We start from the raw sequence: 20,225 nt of genomic DNA on the forward strand, positions 1-20,225 counted from the left end.
GAGAACCAGACATGATGAGCTGCTGAACCATTCTTCATCCTCATCATCATCATCATCACTACTACTGTATATACACATATGTACACATTCATAGATAACACACACCTCAAAAATAACGTTATGAAAACATCAACAACAATATTATGAATATATCAACAACAAACATCTCTCCTTGGATCCAGGCTGCTCTTTTCCTTTTTATTCTCTTTCGTTTTGTGATCGCTCTCTCTTCTTCTTCAGCCCCCCCCCCCCCCTCAGCCCCCCCCCCCCCCCCTCCCCCCCCCCCTCCCTCTCAAACCCCCCCTCAGCCCCGTCACCCCCCCCTTCCCCTCCCCCTCACTGCCCCCCTCAGCCCGGTCACACCCCTCCCCCTCCCCCCTCAGCCCCTTCACACCCCCCCCCTCCCCTCCCCGTCAGCCCCCCCTCAGCCCGGTCACCCCCCCTCCCCCTCACCCCTCAGCCCCGTCACCCCCCTGCCCCTCCCCCTCCCCACTAGTCCTCACCCTCACCCGGTCAACCCCCCTCCTCGTCCTCCCCCTCAGCCCCGTCACCCCCCCTCCCCCTCACCCCTAGTCCCTACCCCCAGCCCCCCCTCAGCCGGTCTCCCCCTCACCCCTAGTCCCCCCCCTCAGCCCCGTCACCCCCCCTCAATGTAACAATGTAATACCTGCTGGGTTTTATACAAGCAGGTTTAACTGTGATGGTCGACAGTATTAATATACGTAAGATACATGATGTCAGCCATCATCTTCATTCCCAGTAGGATGTGACCTCACTTCCTGCTGTGTGGATGGACTTTCCATCTGTAGAATGTTGGTGTATTTTAGTGTCTCTCTTATTGTTCACATTTCTAGTCTAGGAACAGGCCAGGGCCTCTCATACTGATACAAGGTGTTATCCCCAACATTCTGCCATTGTTATGTCTCAAGGTAGGTTGAACCTGGCCTCCGGGACATAGCCAGGGCCAAATACCTTATCAAGGCTGAGAGTGCGTCTGTTCACGTGTTATTCATCTATCCCCTTTTTGTATTATACTCGCCCCAACCCTTTGGTTCGAGGAGTAGAGGGTTTCGACAGCCGAGGAACAAGTCATCGACCACCAGGTCCACTATAGATTATTCAACCTAAGTCTGTATCTCGCTGTACATCCTGGAATAAACCATCTATTCAACCCTCTAATCCAACCTGTCAAGCTGCTTTGATTTCGACTTCAAGAATTACTACTACGACTGAAAATACACAACGCAGAGTCTGTCCGAACAGTTTAGAAATAAGCTGAAATCTAACATTTGGTGCCGTGACACCGTCTTGAAGAGAGAGGAGTGAGAAGACGATTGCCTCTGAAGATTGCCCTGTGACCGAGAAGAGCGCGCGCCCTGCCTGGGAAGACATCTGATCAACGCCTGCCCTGCCGAGGGACCCGCATCCACAACGCGGCTGAACCAGCGCATCTCTATGCACCACGTGGGAATCAACGGTGACTGAATCTCATTCCACACTCTCGACCAAGGGAAAAGAACAAGAAAGTAATCTTAAAATAATCTTCACACACATAACTGTGATTATTATTATTATTTGTTTTACTATTAGGCTGCACTACATTTGCTGAGTAATGAAGTTGTGTCATTAAGAGCTTGACGAAGTGAGAACCTGTATTAGTGTTTAAGAGCTCAATAATCACTGAATATACGCTGTATGAATGGGAAAGACACGTGTATCTGGGTTAGATTCCTAGAATCTGGGTTAGATTCCTAGAATAGGTGTATCTGGGTTAGATTCCTAGAATCTGGGTTAGATTCCTAGAATAGGTGTATCTGGGTTAGATTCCTAGAGTCTGGGTTAGATTCCTAGAATAGAAATTGTCAAGTGATTTGTTCATCTTTGCTAGTTTGTCAATGTTGATACATGTCCTGAATATAACTTAAGACGTTTGGTTTGCTCAGGGGTTTTGTTTTACGACTTGCTGGACAAGGAGTGAAACCGTATTTGTATTGAATTACTGGTGAGGTTACATGAATCACTAGAGTTTTTTTGTTTGTGCTATGTTGTTTTGATCCCCGCCGAGGAATCATCTGTATTGTTTTTTTAATCGAAGAGGGAAAAAGTGTGCCATCATCTGTTGTTGGCATACCGAGCTCCGTGGGAGGCGTCTATTTGTTTCTTCCTAAGCAGCGATTGGTCGCTAGTTTTAGTTACTTTACAGATAGAAAAAGATAGAAAAAATGCAGAAAGGTAAAGGCAGGAAGAAGGCAGAGGAGGAGGAAGAGGATAGCAATCTGAACCAATGGAACAAGATTTTTTTGAAGTGGAGGTTAGAGAGATTGATCTTTATTCAGTTAGCGAGACTCTGTAACAAAAAGAGAGATGAATTGGAAAAGACAACTGCTCTGAAAAAAATTAGAGAGCAAATCAAACTGCTTGCAGACGAAATTCGTTTGTTCAAGGATGAAGCGACTCGGAACAAAGAGCAGAGGAAGTTCACAGACCTACACACGACGCTAGTCGGAGAAGGACTGATAGCGGCCCACCCCCTCGACTCAGGGCCCTCTGAGGGGGGTGACCAAGGAAAAGGAGGAGGAACCTTGGGAGTCTATGGTCGCATGTACCCCAAACTGCCATTGTGTGGCCCAGATGGGGAATACATCTTCCATGGTGGTTTACAGGAGTCGAGACACAGTGATCCGGTCATCTGCAGTACCCCCCACGTGCCACAGAAGGGAAATCCATCTGCCCCACCTGACTATGCTAATTATGATGCGACCCAGACCCCACAACAATTTCCCCAATTCGCCCCTGTCCCACCACATTCATTCCTTCAACATCCGAACCCCCGGGTACAGCAACCCCCCGAGGTGAGGCCTGGAGCAGTGATTAAGAATGAATCACTCAATGGAGGATTTGATGACAACATACAACCACACATGAAGACCACAGACGAGAAGAAGGAAATAGCCAGGGAACGACAAAGATTCCCCCAGTCCAACAGGGACAGAGGACGATTCCTCCCGCCAGACAGACAGAAAGAACTTCGACCATGCCACAACTGTGGACAAAGTGGACACTGGCAAAGAGAATGTAAAGCCCCTCGAAAGATGTACCGTTGACCGCTCCAACGAGAGAGTAGGGCCAGAAACCGCTCAAACAAAATGAGGGAACGATGGAAGAAATTACAAGCGCAGAGTGCTGAAGAACTCAGCGACTGCACCGACTTGGAATGACACTCGTTAGATTTGCACGCACAACTAACTGATACGGGGTGAAGAGTAGAGGGAGTGTTTGAGTTGTTTGTTATTTCATCCTTTATTTTCACAAGAGGTTAGTCTTCGAAAGATGCTAGGACTTTTGTCACTGCCTATCTAAGTTCATGTTGGTTCATTCTTGACACAAACTGCCTCAGCTTTAGAACATTTTGTTTGTTTTGGTTTATTTTTGAACAAAGGTTCAATCATTCATTCACACAAGGTTTATTTGAAAACTATGATGACTGATTACTGATATAACCATTTTCGAATCAAGCGATTTATTTTTGTATGATCATTTTCATTGTTTATCGAATCATTAAGACAATTACAAAACATAGTTGATCATCATTAATGTTGGGAGGCTGTGACAATGCCTCCCCCATGACTGATACTGCACTTTTTCTTTGTTTCATGTTTCATCGTACCTGGGAGATCCAGGAGACACGGACACTTGTTGAGTCCTTGGGATGAGTCCTTGAACTGAACTGTGTCTCAGTGTTTGTCCTGACGCCCTACTACGAACTTTCATCCTCATCCCCCATCACACCTGCGGTGGCCATCAACTGGAAAATAACTCTGTTGCAACTGCTACTCAAAACCAACTGAGTCATGCAGTATTGTCTGTGATGTTGTTGTGCCAAGCAGAGGGAGGTGTCTCGACAGTTGACTTTCTTGATTCTTTAAAAATGTTTTAATCATGAGTAACATAATGAGTTTGTTATTTTCTTTATTATAGTGGCCTACACCTGGTTTACTTGTGTATGATTTAAATTTACTTGTCCTATTGCCTTTTATGCTTTCTTTCATTGATTTAGTTCATTATTAATAGGTCACCAGAAAATACACTGAATTCTCTTTTTGTTGGTGATCTTTAAACTATGTTTAGTATGATCAAGAGGGAGGAATGTAGAATGTTTGGTGTATTTTAGTGTCTCTCTTATTGTTCACATTTCTAGTCTAGGAACAGGCCAGGGCCTCTCATACTGATACAAGGTGTTATCCCCAACATTCTGCCATTGTTATGTCTCAAGGTAGGTTGAACCTGGCCTCCGGGACATAGCCAGGGCCAAATACCTTATCAAGGCTGAGAGTGCGTCTGTTCACGTGTTATTCATCTATCCCCTTTTTGTATTATACTCGCCCCAACCCTTTGGTTCGAGGAGTAGAGGGTTTCGACAGCCGAGGAACAAGTCATCGACCACCAGGTCCACTATAGATTATTCAACCTAAGTCTGTATCTCGCTGTACATCCTGGAATAAACCATCTATTCAACCCTCTAATCCAACCTGTCAAGCTGCTTTGATTTCGACTTCAAGAATTACTACTACGACTGAAAATACACAACGCAGAGTCTGTCCGAACAGTTTAGAAATAAGCTGAAATCTAACACATCTCAATAGTGAGTGTGTGATGTGATGAATCAAACAGACACTTACACTTCTTTAGAGCTGGTTTCAGCCTCCACACTCCACCGTGCTCCACACTGGGGGGAACAAAGTGAGAGCAGCATGTTGAAACATTCACCTTCATCATCTGCCGTCTCATCACGTTCTACACAACATGAGTGACAGCTGCCTCTTCAAACCACTTCATCTAGCAGCGGCATGAATCCTTGTAGGAGACTTTGTCCCTGAGTGGTGAGCTGTCCTCTCCATACCTCCACTCCATTCCTCACTGGTACCCACTCCAGAGAACACATCACACCTGTCCTCCGTGAACTCCATTGGCTTCCAATTAAACACAGAATCAACTACAAAATCTTACTCATCACCTACAAGGCCCTCAACAGCCTAGCCCCCACCTACCTTGCCGACCTCCTCCATCACCACGCCCCCTCCCGATTCCTCAGGTCCATCTCTGCCAACCTGCTACAAGTTCCACGGACTGAGCGACGGACTTGGGGTGATCGGGCCTTCTCAGTTGCTGCCCCCACCCTTTGGAATTCACTCCCCTCCCACATCAAAGTCTCTCCAACCCTCTCTTCTTTCAAATCTGCCCTCAAAACATACCTTTTCACACTAGCCTTCCCCACCTAACTCCCACCTTATTCTTCATGTTTAACCTCTGTTTTTCTTTTATTCCTAGTCTGTCTCACATAGTTTTGATAGGGCAATATGTAAAGCGTCTTAGAGTACCATATTAAGCGCTATATAAATTTCATTTATTATTATTATTATTATTACCTGAGAGTGTCCAGTCTCCAGCGTGGATCCTCCAGTCCAGCAGAGAGCAGCGCAGCTCCAGAGTCTCCTGGGTGATTGTAGCTCAGGTCCAGCTCTCTCAGATGGGAGGGGTTGGAGCTCAGAGATGAGGCCAGAGAAGCACAGCCTTCCTGTGTGACCAGGCAGCCAGACAAGCTACACACACACACACACACACACACACACACACACACACACACACACACACACACACACACACACACACACACACACACACACACACACACACACACACACACACAATTTATTGTATCTGGTTGAGAGTCGTTTGTACTAAAGTAACCACATTTATATTTTTGTATTCATTCCATTTGGAGGACAAGCTTTATTGATACTTCATGGAGACAAAGCTGTGTCACCCTGAGAGTCTGAGAACAGGAAGAGGAAGTGGGGAGATTACATCATCACAGACAGCAGAAGTTCCTTCACTTAGATGTGAAATAGGATCTTAAACAAATGCTCCTTTCTCAATAGCTACAACTCAATGAGATATTGTTCAGTTAGAGTCAGGAGAAGTCTGCTGTGTTTGGTACGCTAAGAACGTTTCTTCACAGGTTCTAACATTGTGTAGAACCAGGGAGTGTTAGGTCAGCAGGGAAAAGAGCAACAGAAATGCATCAGGCAGGAGCTGTACTTACTGGAAGCTAGAATAACCAGTTTGAAGAAGAGGCTGATAACTGACCTGAGAGTTTCCAGTGTACAGTGTGGACTCCCCAGTCCAGCAGAGAGCAGCTTCACTCCTGAATCCTGCAGATCATTGGTACTCAGGTCCAGCTCTCTCAGACTAGAGGAGTTGGAGCTGAGAACTGAGGCCAGAGCTTCACAGCATCTCTCTGACAGTTGACAGCCATTGAGCCTTCACACAAAATAAACACAACCTGTGAGGAACTGTAGTTAAATTATAGGATAATTATAACCAGTTTTTTTAAATACATGAAATAATAAATAATATGAATAACCTGGATCTTAAAATATTAAGAAAAAGATTTCACACAGATGTTAAATGATCAAACAAAAATTATCATTATACTTCACCTAAACATACAGTTTTATCAATAGGTTGTTATTAACCTTCATGAAACAACTCTAAACCACACTTTACTGTCCGACTCCATGATAATCAGAATAATAATATTTTACAACACATTATACCATCATTAACAAACTAAGAATATAACGTGTACCTAAACTGTCATGCCTACAAAAATATAAATATGTTGAGTTATTCTTATGAAAACAATGTATTTATGACCTAACCTTTCTGGATGTAAATCTGTTTTTTGGTGTTATTGTTTGACCATTGGATAAAACTGACCTGAGAGTTTCCAGTGTACAGTGTGGACTCCCCAGTCCAGCAGAGAGCAGCTTCACTCCTGAATCCTGCAGATCATTGGTACTCAGGACCAGCTCTCTCAGACTAGAGGAGTTGGAGCTGAGAACTGAGGCCAGAGCTTCACAGCATCTCTCTGACAGTTGACAGCCATTGAGCCTTCACACAAAATAAACACAACCTGTGAGGAACTGTAGTTAAATTATAGGAGAATTATAACCAGTTTTTTTAAATACATTAAATAATAAATAACATGAATAACCTGGATCTTAAAATATTAAGAAAAAGATTTCACACAGATGTTAAATTAACAAACAAAAATTATCATTATACTTCACCTAAACATACAGTTTTATTAATAGGTTGTTATTAACCTTCATGAAACAACTCTAAACCACACTTTACTGTCTGACTCCATGATAATCAGAATAATAATGTTATACTTAAGCAATAGATCACGCCAGGCTGTGGTATGTGCTCATTATACCACTGTTAAGGGTCGTTGTCCGACCCCGACACGCAGCGGAGGGCCGGCTACCCCCTTCACAGTGGTATAATGAGCACATGCCACTGACTGAAGTGATCTATTGCTTTTATACAATGGTTACTATTATGGCGAAACGAAAGTCATAGTCACACTACATTTAAAAAGAAACCAAGAAAGTCAAAGTAGCCGTTTTCTTAAAGAATACAAAAAAGTAGTCCCTCCTGGCTGACGGTGGCTATGCAACACACTTTAGCGTCCCTCCGAGAGAAGGCTCCGATAGAGCGGTTCGCCGGCAATTATCCTATGGAGCAGTTCACTCGCCGATTTTAGGTTTCAGTGAACTGTGCTATTGCTTTTATACAACTATTAAAATTATGGCAAAATGACTCCACACACACACTAGTAAAAATACGGTTTGACATTTTATTTGCAATAATTAACATTTTAACTTAGACACTAAACAAGTTTATAGGCTACTATTTGCCTATTCGTTTATATTAATTTGTACGTTGCCATTGATATTGCAACTATTGAAAAATTGTCCGACATCAGTGGTTTTAATTTTTTTAAGTGTGGTTGTGTGTGCTGCGGCGTCGGCGATGATGTTGCTCCACTTTCTCCGGTCCCCAAGTTTCGGTTTCCAGTAGCTCTGGAGAGAGGTTTCGGACTTGTGTCCGCTTACGGCCATGATCTCCCTCGATGCTAGACCTGCGTCGGAAAGCATCTGGATAGTGGTGCTGCGGAGGCAGTGGTTGGTGTATCTCCGTGTCCCGGCCTGCTTGCATATTCTCGGCAACATTTTAGCGAGGTGATTTACACCCATTGGCTCTCGAGTGTACCTGCAACACAGTAAATACGTTTTTAGTTTTTATCATAATCTAGCCATAGCCTTGAAAAATATGGTCACCATTTATTTTACTTACCAGACTTCATTAGCACCGTAGATAATATTTTTTCTCGGGTGGACATAAAATACTTCTGCGTCTGGAGGTAGATGAGAGATGTATTTGAGGAGAGACGAGACGGGGCAGAGCGGGTCGCCTGGCAGTTGATACATGAACCCTCTTGTGCTCTCCCTATTTTTCCCTTGAGGATCATTGTGGTTCTTAGGATGTTCGTTGAAAGTTAGTGTGGCATATTTTAGACCATTTTCGTCAGATTTCACGGCGAAAGAGGACGGTTTCAGCTGTCGATTGCCCTCGTTTCCCCTCCGCCCGAAGTGCAGTTGAACGTCAAACCAAACTTTGTCCACAAGCCCCCCCGCTGTGCCAGGATCAAGTGATTTCTTCATGGCATTTGAGTCTTCTTCACAAATCGCCAAGTGGTGGACTGTGGTGTCTAGGCCCTTCTTCCTCATAGTTTTTACCACACCAGTGAAGACATTGTTGCGGGTAGTGAAGTCTGTGTTTTTGATGAGACACCAGGACAAACTGAGCGGTGGGTCGTTAATGTAGTGGTTGATGCCAGCCAGGAGACCGATGAAACTGCTTAATCCGTAGGTTTGCCCTTTCCCGTTTCCGACAGTTGCATAAAAATCTCTTAAAATGCAATTTAAGCACTCCTTTGAGATTGTAGCAAAGTTTATATCAACATCTTTGGCAGCACACCACTCTTCTAAGCATTTTACTGCCCACCTCGTTTGCTTGACGGTGTTCGACTCGTTTCGCTCTTTTTCTAATTGGTCGACTTCCTCTTTTCTTAGCTCTGCGTGCCGTGAATTATTTTGCTCTTTTTCCGGGGAAAGCTGCCGAAGCCACTCATCGGTTGTGAGGCCTTCCCGGAGGTCGAAGGATATATTTCCCCGCTGGTGAATCCCCTCCTCCATGGTCAAGCTAAATCTCTGTGTGATAAAGTTTCTTACGATACTTTGTAACGGTTTCCTCTTCAAGGCGCGGAGTGATACTTTCACAAAATGATCGGGCGTCATAGCAGTTATGTATACGCTCATTATACAACAGTTGGGAACCAATCAGATCGCTGGATTTTGGTCCCCCGTTGTATAAAACACATTATACCATCATTAACAAACTAAGAATATAACGTGTACCTAAACTGTCATGCCTACAAAAATATAAATATGTTGAGTTATTCTTATGAAAACAATGTATTTATGACCTAACCTTTCTGGATGTAAATCTGTTTTTTGGTGTTATTGTTTGACCATTGGATAAAACTGACCTGAGAGTTTCCAGTGTACAGTTTGAACTCCCCAGTCCAGCAGAGAGCAGCTTCACTCCTGAATCCTCCGGAACATTGGTACTCAGGTCCAGCTCTCTCAGACTAGAGGAGTTGGAGCTGAGAACTGAGGCCAGAGCTTCACAGCATCTCTCTGACAGATGACACCTATTCAGCCTTCAAAAAAAATAAACATGTTTAAACTACAAGAATAACAAGAAACTTTGTTTAAAATAACAAATATACTTTTAACATTATGAAAGAATTGTGTTGAAATTTTTTATTAGAGATGTTTTAATAACTTAACAAAATATATTAGTCAATACATTAGATCCTTATCTTATATGTATATTGGGTGTAAAATGTTTGGAATTTAATAGTGGTTTTGTAGGGTTTTAAAAGCACTTTGTATATTAATATGACATTTAGTGTAGTATATTGTGTATTGTATTGTAATACATGTTATTAGTGCATCTAGATGTTTTGTAAAAGAAGTTTTAATCCAATATTATGTACATTGTGTTGAGAGGAGAAAAATATCAGAGCGAGCAGGAAAGCAGTTTGCGAGCAGCATTTGTGAGCAGCATTTGTGGGTGCAGGTGTGTCAGTTGAGTTCTGCTTCACTTTAAGTGCGCAATCAATGAATCGTTTCTGCCTCACAGGCTTTATTGTTGCTCTCGGGATTGGAGAACTGCTGAGCGCAAGTGCAGTTAAAGTGTTTCCAATAATGATTTGTGCGCAAGGATGTGTTAGTTGTTCGCCTGCACAAAGTCATGATTGCTGGCGCCTTTTGTCAATGATATGCCGTCATAAACGTTGCAGGCCTGTATGGGCTCAGTGTTGCAACACAATAGACACTTCGCTCTTAACACGTGCAAGAAAACGTCCCGGTACCATTATAGGGAGTGGAGAAGACTGAGGTTTCCGTCCAAAACATCCCAGACACAAACAGAAACACCAATAAAACCGGCCCCACATACTCTCTCTCCCGTGCTCCTTTAGCTGTCAAACAACTAAGCAGTAAATGTCTAAACATCATTTAGCTGGGCGATCTCTAGAGAGAATAAAGTACTCTCCTCCTTTGTCTCTTCCCTCTCTCTCCTTTTTCCCGCTCACTCGTGACCTCTCACCCTTCCCCAGATGACCCCGAACCAATCCTATTGGTTGAACCCAAATATCATCAATATAACCAAATGTACTGAGCAAGGTAAAAAAAAAAGTGAGTGAGTTGACTTATATTAATAAAAAAGATAATTATTGATGTATCCTCCATATCAACAATAACTTATTGTATACATAAAGAGCTTTTATAAGTTATTCTCTTCAGCCTGGTTACACAATATAAAAAATATCTTTCTGAAACCTATTCATATGTTTGAATATATGTCGTGTACGTTTAATAATGAATACTGGAAATACTAAGCTTTTAAAAATACATTTTGATTGACAATTGCAAGTTTCAAATAATTTTTATAAAATGTTGCTGTGGTGGCTTTCAGGAGGTCTTAAGGTAAGGCCACAATCGGCATTTTTGCATAAGGAACCATTGGTGTAGGCGCGTAGACGCGTTAAAGCGGCTCGTAAGTGGCGTTAGACGCGGCATACGCACGTAATGACGCACGTAAACGCACCAACGCGCCGAACGCACCAACGCGCAAAGTTAAACATTTGTAACTTTTGACGCGCCTACGCGTGACGCTTAGCCGCGATAGCCAACCAGCGTGGAGCTTGACCTGACGTCACTGGCAGAGAGTAGTGACGCTTGCACAGAAGCATATGGCGGACATCTTTCTTTATTCTGGGTGGAAATAGTAACATAGTTACGCCATTAAAAGCGTTTATGTAAACATTTTTTGTGAGAAATTTGCATTTTACTTTCATAATGTTCGCTCGGTGAATGTGAAGGATGTTTGGTTTGATAGTTATGACGAAGAGGGAACGCTCCAATCACTTGCATGGACAGCGTCTCTGGTTGCTAAGCAACCTCAACGTCTTGGCGGATATCTCTACTGATCGGATATCTCTACTGATCAACACTACGAATGCTGGAAACACACCAGACACACCATGTGAAGTTATTTAACCCGATTATTGTTATTTATATCCGAGATTATTTAATCTAACCCGATCTAAGCTCTATCATGCACCCAAACACGGCGGCGTTGGGTTTCCTACCTCGGACTCCTAAATCCAGCCACAGGCGCGTTAGGCGCGTTGAACCATTTTTGGGACACACAATGATCAAGCGTCAAGTTAGGCGCGTTATGCACGTTTTTTAACCCGAAAAACGCGTGCAGTGTGGCCTTAGCTTTAGGCATCCAACTAGGGGTCTCTGACCCTCCCAAGACCCCCTATATTTCTCCCTGCTTTCAACCATCAACGTCCTGTATACAGGGGACACTATCGATATATTTTGGGTTTATATTCATAATTAGAGATTTGCAGGCATATGGATGTATTGTTATATCCACCTCAACAACAAGGGGTAGCCTTTATATGATATGAAAGTCATGAATGTGGTTATCACAGGTAGTGAGGTATAAGCTGAGTTATATAACTCTGACTTTGAACATTTATTTCTAACTGTTTGACCATTGGATAAAACTGACCTGAGAGTTTCCAGTGTACAGTGTGGACTCCCTAGTCCAGCAGAGAGCAGCTTCACTCCTGAATCCTGCAGATCGTTGGTACTCAGGTCCAGCTCTCTCAGACTACAGGAGTTGGAGCTGAGAAGTGAGGCCAGAGCTTCACAGCATCCCTCTGACAGACAGCTATTCAGCCTTCAAACAAAAAAAAATGTTTAAAATACAAGAATAATAAGAAACTGTTTAAAATAAATAATTTACCTTTAACCATTTTTTATTAGAGATGTTTTAATCATTTAACAAAAATATACATTAGATCCTTATCTTATTGTATATTGGGCGTAAAATGTATGGTATTTAATAGTTGTTTTATAGCGTTTGAAAAGCAATTTGTATAAAAATATGACATTTATTTTAGTATATTGTGTATTGTATTGTAATACATGTTATTAGTGCATCTAGGTGTTTTTTTATGAGAAGTTTAATTCCAATATTATTCTGTTGAGAGGAGAAAAATATCAGAGCGAGCATGAAAACAGTTTGCGAGCACGAGATAAAAGACAGCATTTGTGGGTGCAGGTGTGTCACAGTTGAGTTCTGCTTCACTTTACGTGCGCGCTCAATGAATCGTTTCTGCCTCACAGGCTTTATTGTTGCTCTCTCGATCAGAGAACTGCTGAGCGCAAGTGCAGTTAAATTGTTTACAATAATGATTTGTGCCCACAGATGTGTTAGTTGTTCTCCCGCACAAATTCATGTTTGCTTGCGCCTTTTGTCATTGATATGCCGTCATAAACGTTGCAGGCCTGCATGGGCTCAGTGTTGCTACACAATAGACTCTTCGCTCTTAACACGTGCAAGAAAAAGTCCCGGTAACATTATAGGGAGTGGAGAAGACAGAAGCACCAATAAAACCGGCCCCACATACACTCTCTCCCGCACTACTTTAACCGTCAAACAACTAGGAAGTAAATGTCTAAACATCATTTAGCTATGGCGATCTCTACAGAGAATGAAGTACTCTCCTCCTTTGTCTCTTCCCTCTCTCTCCTTTTTCCCGCTCACACGTGACCTCTCACCCTTCCCCAGATGATCCCGAAGTCTTGATATCAACCAATCCTATTGGTTAAACCCACATATCATCAATATAACCAGATGTACTGAGCAAGGTAAAAAAAAAAGAATAGTGAGTTGACTTATATTGATAATGAAAAGATAATTATTGATATATCCTACATATCAACAATAACTTATTATATACATAAAGAGCTTTTATGCGTTAATCTCTTCACCCTGGTTACACAATATTAAAAATATCTTTCTGAAACCTATTCATATTTGTGAATAAATGTTTTGTACGTTTAATAATGAATACTGGACATATTACGCTTTTAAAAATATATTTCGTTTTACAATTGCAAGTTTCAAATCATTTTTATGAAAATGTTGCTGTTGTGGCTTTCAGGAGGTCTTAGGCATCCAACTAGGGGTCTCTGACCCTCCCAGGACCCCCTATATTTCACCCTGCTCTCAACCATCAACGTCCTGTATACAGGGGACACTATCGTTATATTTTGGGTTCATATTTATAATTAAAGATTTTCAAGCATATGGATGCATTAGAATATCCACCCCAACAACAAGGGGTAGCCTTTATATGATATGAAAGTCATGAATGTGGTCATCACAGGTACTGAGGTATAAGCTGAGTTATATAACTCTAACTTTGAACATTTATTTGTAACTGTTTGCACATTGAGTAAAACTGACCTGAGAGTTTCCAGTGTACAGTGTGGACTCCCCAGTCCAGCAGAGAGCAGCTTCACTCCTGAATCCTGCAGATCATTGTTACTCAGGTCAAGCTCTCTCAGACTACAGGAGACTGAGCTGAGAACTGAGGCCAGAGCTTCACAGCATCTCTCTGACAGATGACAGCCATTGAGCCTTTACACACAATAAATAGAACATGTCAGGAACTGCGATCAAAACAACAGAAAGCTTTAAGTTATTCCATAATGCAGAATGTTATTAGTTTACCAAAAATTATTAAATAATTAAATGCAAACATTTTCATTATATATTCAATGTAAAATGCATTATAATTTTTATTTTTAGTATTTTAACATTATATTCCAGTTATATTTATATTGTTTATTGTAATATGTGTTATTAGTGAACCTACAGAGATGTTTTGGAGGCTTTGACCACTGGCAGCAGCCTCAGAAGACCCTCCTCTGAAGCAGAGTATTTCTTCAGGTCAAACACGTCCAGCTCCTCTTCTGATGTCAGTAGGATGAAGGCCAGAGCTGACCACTGAGCAGGGGAGAGAGGTTCTCCGGAGAGACTTCCTGAAGTCAGGTACTGTTGGATCTCCTCCACTAGAGAACGGTCATTTAGCTCATTCAGACAGTGGAACAGATTGATTATTTTCTCTGCAGATAGATCTCCACCAATCTTCTCCTTGATGTAAGAGCCCATTTCCTCACTGTTCTTTGAGCTACTTACTGTCTTTCCCAGCAGACCTCGTAGGACAATCTGATTGGTCTCCAGAGAGAGGCCCAGGAGGAAGCGGAGGAACAAGTCCAGGTGTCCGTTCTCACTCTGTAAGGCCTTGTCCACAGCACTCTGGTAGAGATTGACATTTCCTTTGTTTCTAAAAATAATAGACCACCAGGATTGTCGTTGTCCTGAGAGCAGATTGACCCGAGTATCGATGAATGACAGAAAGACATAAAGGGCAGCCAGAAACTCCTGGATGCTCAGGTGGACAAAGCAGAAAACATTGTCCTGGTACAGCCCACCCTCCTCTTTAAAGATCTGGGTGAACACTCCTGAGTACACTGAGGCTGCTCTGATATTGATGCCACACTCTGCGAGGTCTGCCTCGTAGAAGATCAGGTTGCCTTTCTCCAGCTGGTTAAAAGCCAGTTTTCCCAGAGAAACAATGATCTCCCTGCTCTCTGAACTCCAGTGTGGATCTGTTTCAGATCTCCCATGGTACTTCCTGTCCCCCTGTATGGACAGGACCCTCAGGAAGTGGCTGTACATCTGAGTCATGGTGTTGGGCATCTCTTCTCCTAGCTTGGATGTTTTGAAGAAGTTGTCCAGAACTGTAGCAGTGATCCAACAGAAGACTGGGATGTGACACATGATGTGGAGGCTTCGTGATTTCTTGATGTAGGCGATGATTGTGCTGGCCAGTGTCTCCTCTGTGAATCTCTTCCTGAAGTACTTCTCCTTCTGTGTGTCGGTGAACCCTCTCACCTCTGTCACCATGTCAACACACTCAGCAGGGATCTTATTGGCTGCCGCAGGGCGTGTGGTTATCCAGATGCAAGCAGAGGGAAGCAGGTCGCCCCTGATGAGGTTGGTCATCAGCACATCCACCGAGGTGACCTCTGTGACATCAGTACAGATCGGGTTTCTCTGGAAGTCCAGAGGAAGTCGACACTCATCCAGACCATCCAAGATGAAGACAACTTTGAACCGGTCGTATCTACAGATTCCTGCTTCTTTGGTCTCAATAAAGAAGTGATGAAGAAGTTCCACCAAGCTAAACTCTTTCCCTTTCAGTAAATTCAGCTCTCTGAAAGTGAAGAAAAACGTGAAGTGTATGCCTTTATTGGCCTTGTTTTCAGCCCAGTCCAGAGTGAACTTGTGTGTTAAGACGGTTTTACCAATGCCTGCCACTCCAGTTGTCATTATTGTCCTGATCGGTTTATCTTGTCCAGGTAACGGGTTAAAGATGTCCTCACATCTGATTGGTGTTTCCTCCTTGGCTGGTTTCCTGGAACCTGTTTCAATCAGTCTGACCTCATGCTCCTGGTTGACCTCTCCACTGCCTCTCTTTGTGATGAAGATCTCTGTGTAGAAGTCATTCAGAGGTGTTGAATGTCCTGCTGTAGCGATTCCCTCAAATACACACCTGAACTTCTTCTGCAAATTAGACTTTATTTTATTTTGGCACTCGACAGCAGCAGATCCTAAATGAGAAAACAACAGAAGACATCAGTTAATGGATGGTGATGAGTGGAAACAGAGGAAACAGGTCAATATTTCCTTTAAATTATAAACTTCATGATATTTAGTGGCTTCAGTACTTGTGGTCGGAGAAGTTGGTCTTGACAAGGACTGCATGTTACAGATTCAAAATCTTCAAAACTATTTTGTTATTTCCACAGCAATATGATTGGTCTAATGATAGCAATACTGATAGTGAATCTGTGGAAAGTGACTTATAACCCACAATAACCCTAAATATCTGGATCAAACCATTTGACCTGACACCCCCACTATAACCCTACACATCTGGATCAAACCATTTAACCTGATACCCCCACTATAACCCTCCATATCTAGATCAAACCATTTAACCTGATACCCCCACTATAACCCTCCATATCTGGATCAAACCATTTAACCTGATACCCCCATTATAACCCTACATATCTGGATCAAACCATTTAACCTGATACCCCCACTATAACCCTACATATCTGGATCAAACCGTTTAACCTCAAAGAGGAATGGTATCTCACACATCAAATTGAATTTAGAAATGTAGAAATCTCACATTATGTCATTTAGTCTGAACAGACAAATAAGAGTCTCTGTCTATGCTCTGTTTTCAAGATACGAGTCTCTGTCCTTCAAAGCAATTGGCTCCCCTGTCTTCAAAATAAGAGTCTCTTACCGCCCCACAGTGTGTCGGCCAGTTCCTCCTGGTTCATCTCCATCAGGCAGAGCTTTGTGATGTCCACCACTCCCTCTATGGCGCGCCTCCTCTGCTCCTCCTTCTTACCATCCACCTCCTCCCCCTCCACTCTCTGACCCTCTGAGCATTGTGGGTAATCTGAGAAGAGATCCCTCCAGAGCTTCTTCAGCTCCTTGTCTAGAAAAGCTTGTGCGTTCTCCTCAGCCCTCTGGAACAGAACAAACATCAAGGAGAACTTTACTCTGAACTCACTGAGGACATCAGAAGCATCTGTCCTGGATTCACGTCCCGCTGGTCAAAGAGGGAAGCCTGGAGACTATGAGCACCACTAGAGATGCTTTCTGATGTTCATGTAGAGCTGAAGTCAGATGTCTTAGTGGACATTTACACACCTTTATCAGCTCTGTTTGATGCTTCTGTACAGGCCTGGTAACCTTTGAATTCTTCTGGTGTGGTCTGTGGGGAACACACAAACACACACACTCACACACACACAGACAGCCAATTGTTTTTTCCTCACCTGTAAACATCAGTATCAGTATTGTTGTGTTCTTGTTGAAAGTAGTTCGAAACAGGTCGCTTTCAACTCACTTTATTTGTTTAAGTATTTTGGTATGGTAACTATGAAGCAAAAGGGAGGGAATTGTATCCAACACTCGTAGAGAGTAATACCGTGAGCTACTTCGAGCTCCGGGCTTAGGCCCGAGTCTCTCTGCTGCCTGTGAGTCTCTGACCTCCTCTGGCTCCGGGCGCTGCGAATGATCCAAGTAGGCGTGGCCTATGTGAAGTGGGCGTGGCCTATGTGACGCCTTAGCTGCAGCTTCCACGTCTGTCTTAAAGATGCTGCCTTCTGTGGCTGGGGTAGATATTACAGCTTGCATGTTTGACCCTGCTCCCTTGTGGCTGTGTGGGGGTAATGCAGCTTGGGTGTTCGATCCTGCCTCCTAGTGGCTATGTGGGGGCAGCTTATGTGCTTAAAATACGTAACATTAGAGTCTGATAACAACAACACACACACACACAGCTGTTACTAAGACTAATGATGGAGTCATGATTTATCACTGCTGAGCTCTGAGATGGACAACCTGCACACACACAAACAATCTATTGTTTTCTCCTGACCTGTAAAAATCTGTATCAGTAGAGTCTGATAACAAAAAACCGGTCTGTTTTCATCGTCTGTTTGAAACTCCTACCTCTCCTCTCTGGAGGGGCGTCCATCTTTAAGGTCAGGAGGCATACCCATAGACCCGTCACTCTTCATGGAGACACAGCTGGGTCCAGGGGAGTCTGCTCTCTCCTGCGTCCTTCTGAAAAACAAGAACCATCTGGAAGTTAGGATTCGTGGATGTTGTTTCATTTGATCATTTACTGCAGGGAAATAACTACTTTCTCATGACTTTTGATTTCAATAATCTTTCTAACCTTATTGAAATGGAAATTTAAGGGGGAGGGGGCAGAAAAAGTTATTATGGCATTCAAGCACTTACATGTTGACATAAAAGCACAGTAAGTACCCTTCATACTGTGTTTATTCACAATGCGATTAGCTAACATAGAAAATAGAGCAGTCAGTTTCTACATTTCTACCCAGACCTGTGTTATTCTTCATGGATAATCAGTTTCAACAAATTAATTCACCTCCAAAGATAAATTAAAACAGATTCAATAAATGGGGCTGTTTGAAAGACATTGAATCTTTAAACATTAAACATGTAAAGTCTGCTACAAGTCGTCTTAAAAATAATTTCATTAATTAAATTGCTTTGTCCACGGGAGTCTGCTCTCTCCTGCTGCTCTGGGCTTCAACACAACACACGCACGCACGCACGCACGCACGCACGCACGCACGCACGCACGCACGCACGCACGCCTGACGCACGCACGCACGCACATACTCACGCACGCAGGCAGACACGCACGCATGCACGCAGGCAGGCAGGCACGCACGCACGCACACGCACATGCTTACACACAGCTGTTACTAATACTAATGATGGAGTCATGATGAATCACTGCTGAGCTCCGAGATGGACAACAGTCACACGCACACACACACACACACACACGCACACATACACAATCTATTGTTTTTTCCTGACCTGTACACATCAGCATCAGTAGTCTAATAACAACAAACCGGTCTGTTTTCATCGTCTGTTTGAAACTCCTACCTCTCCTCTCTGGAGGGGCGTCCATCTTTAAGGTCAGGAGGATAATCCATAGACCAGTCACTCTTCATGGAGACACAGCTGGGTCCAGGGGAGTCTGCTCTCTGCTGCTGCTCTGGGCTTCAACACACACACACACACACACACACACACACACACACACACACACACACACACACACACACACACACACACACACACACACACACACACACACACACACACACACACACACACACACACACACACACAAGGGGGGGGGGGGAACAGAAAACGATATTATGACATTTTGTCACGCAGCGTCCTGCTACGCGGTCCACTACCTCCACCTAGTGGCCACTTGGCGCCGGTGGTTCTTCTCCTTCCACACCTGTGTGCTGTCAGCTCATCACCAGTTCCTTCTTCAGTCGGAGATCTCCTGCCAGTCGGCGCCAGTTCGTCGTTACTCCTGCACAGTCAGTATCGGTCCAACTAGTATTCTCGAGCTTTCCTACAGTCTGTCCCCGTGGTAACACTCTCCTTCCTTTCTCAGTACTCTCCGGTCGCCGAACTCCTGCCTGCCTGACTACCCGCCTGCCTACGCCCTGCTTGCCCATTATCGAACCCCTGCCTGTCGGACTCTCCTTCTGGTTCCTGATCCCCCGCCTGTTCTGACGCTCCTCCTGGTTCCTGATCCCCCGCCTGTTCTGACGCTCCTTCTGGTTCCCGACTCCCCGCCTGTTCTGACGCTCCTTCTGGTTCCTGACTCCCCGCCTGTCTGACGCTTCTACATTCCAATAAACCCCGTTCCCTTTACCTCGTCTCTGCCTGTGTCTGCGCTTGGGTCTCCACGTTCCGTACCCCCTAACAGTACGAACTGGCCTAAACATGGACCCAGCGGACGCAGAGTCACTCCGCCAGATGATCTCCCGTCAAGGAACTCTCCTGGGTCAGCACGACCAAGTCCTGCAGGAGATTACCTCCAACCTTCGTGAGCTGGCCGGGGCTGTACAGTCACAGCGCGCCGTCTCGCCTGATCCATCCGTCGCTGTTCCGGGTCCATCGGCTTCGTCCCGGGAGCCGTACATTCCTGCCCCAGAACGCTACGAGGGGGACCTGGGATCCTGCCGGTCCTTCCTTCTCCAGTGTTCGTTGGTCTTCGAACTACAGCCTCAGACCTACCCCACTGACAGGTCACGGATCGCCTACCTCATCGGTTCCCTGCGAGGCGAGGCGCTCGCTTGGGCTACTGCCGTGTGGGAACGTGGTTCCGCGGTTTGTAGAGACTATTCCGCCTTTACCGCGGAGATGCGGATGGT

At 44.0% G+C, this 20,225-nt stretch overlaps 2 protein-coding genes across 3 annotated transcripts; both read right to left on the reverse strand.

The window, feature by feature from the left end:
- Window positions 1-5,512: 5,512 nt before the first annotated feature.
- On the reverse strand, window positions 5,513-18,992 carry LOC115539110 (NACHT, LRR and PYD domains-containing protein 12-like; the record flags this gene model as incomplete). Its single annotated transcript, XM_030350296.1, has 9 exons — window positions 18,931-18,992; window positions 17,149-18,066; window positions 16,736-16,964; window positions 14,225-16,025; window positions 13,813-13,986; window positions 12,090-12,237; window positions 6,781-6,932; window positions 6,148-6,321; window positions 5,513-5,600 (listed from the first exon to the last, which is right to left on the reverse strand). Coding segments are annotated over exons 2-9 (2,904 nt in total), but the record flags the coding sequence as incomplete, so codon positions are not given.
- Window positions 7,692-9,526, reverse strand: LOC115539124 (uncharacterized). 2 transcript variants are annotated; one of them, XR_003975716.1, is made up of 3 exons: window positions 9,461-9,526; window positions 8,206-8,266; window positions 7,692-8,121 (listed from the first exon to the last, which is right to left on the reverse strand). XR_003975716.1 is itself a non-coding variant. In XM_030350310.1 (2 exons), exons 1-2 carry the CDS (start codon window positions 9,228-9,230, stop codon window positions 7,767-7,769), a joined length of 1,380 nt encoding a protein of 459 aa, XP_030206170.1. In that variant the 5' UTR covers window positions 9,231-9,450; the 3' UTR covers window positions 7,692-7,766. The 2 variants fall into 2 exon arrangements, 1 of the variants encoding a protein (XP_030206170.1); XM_030350310.1 differs by lacking the exon at window positions 9,461-9,526 and having other exon boundaries at window positions 8,206-9,450.
- Window positions 18,993-20,225: the final 1,233 nt, after the last annotated feature.

The sequence above is a fragment of the Gadus morhua genome, unplaced genomic scaffold (genome assembly GCF_902167405.1).
Source record: "Gadus morhua unplaced genomic scaffold, gadMor3.0, whole genome shotgun sequence".
NCBI lineage: Eukaryota > Metazoa > Chordata > Actinopteri > Gadiformes > Gadidae > Gadus > Gadus morhua.

Coding starts and splice junctions, on each gene's coding strand:
- LOC115539124 (XM_030350310.1), bottom strand. CDS start 9,230: ATGAGCGTATACATAACTGCTATGACGCCCGATCATTTTGTGAAAGTA. Junction 8,122..8,205: donor TACGGTGCTAATGAAGTCTG/GTAAGTAAAATA, acceptor ACTGTGTTGCAG/GTACACTCGAGAGCCAATGG.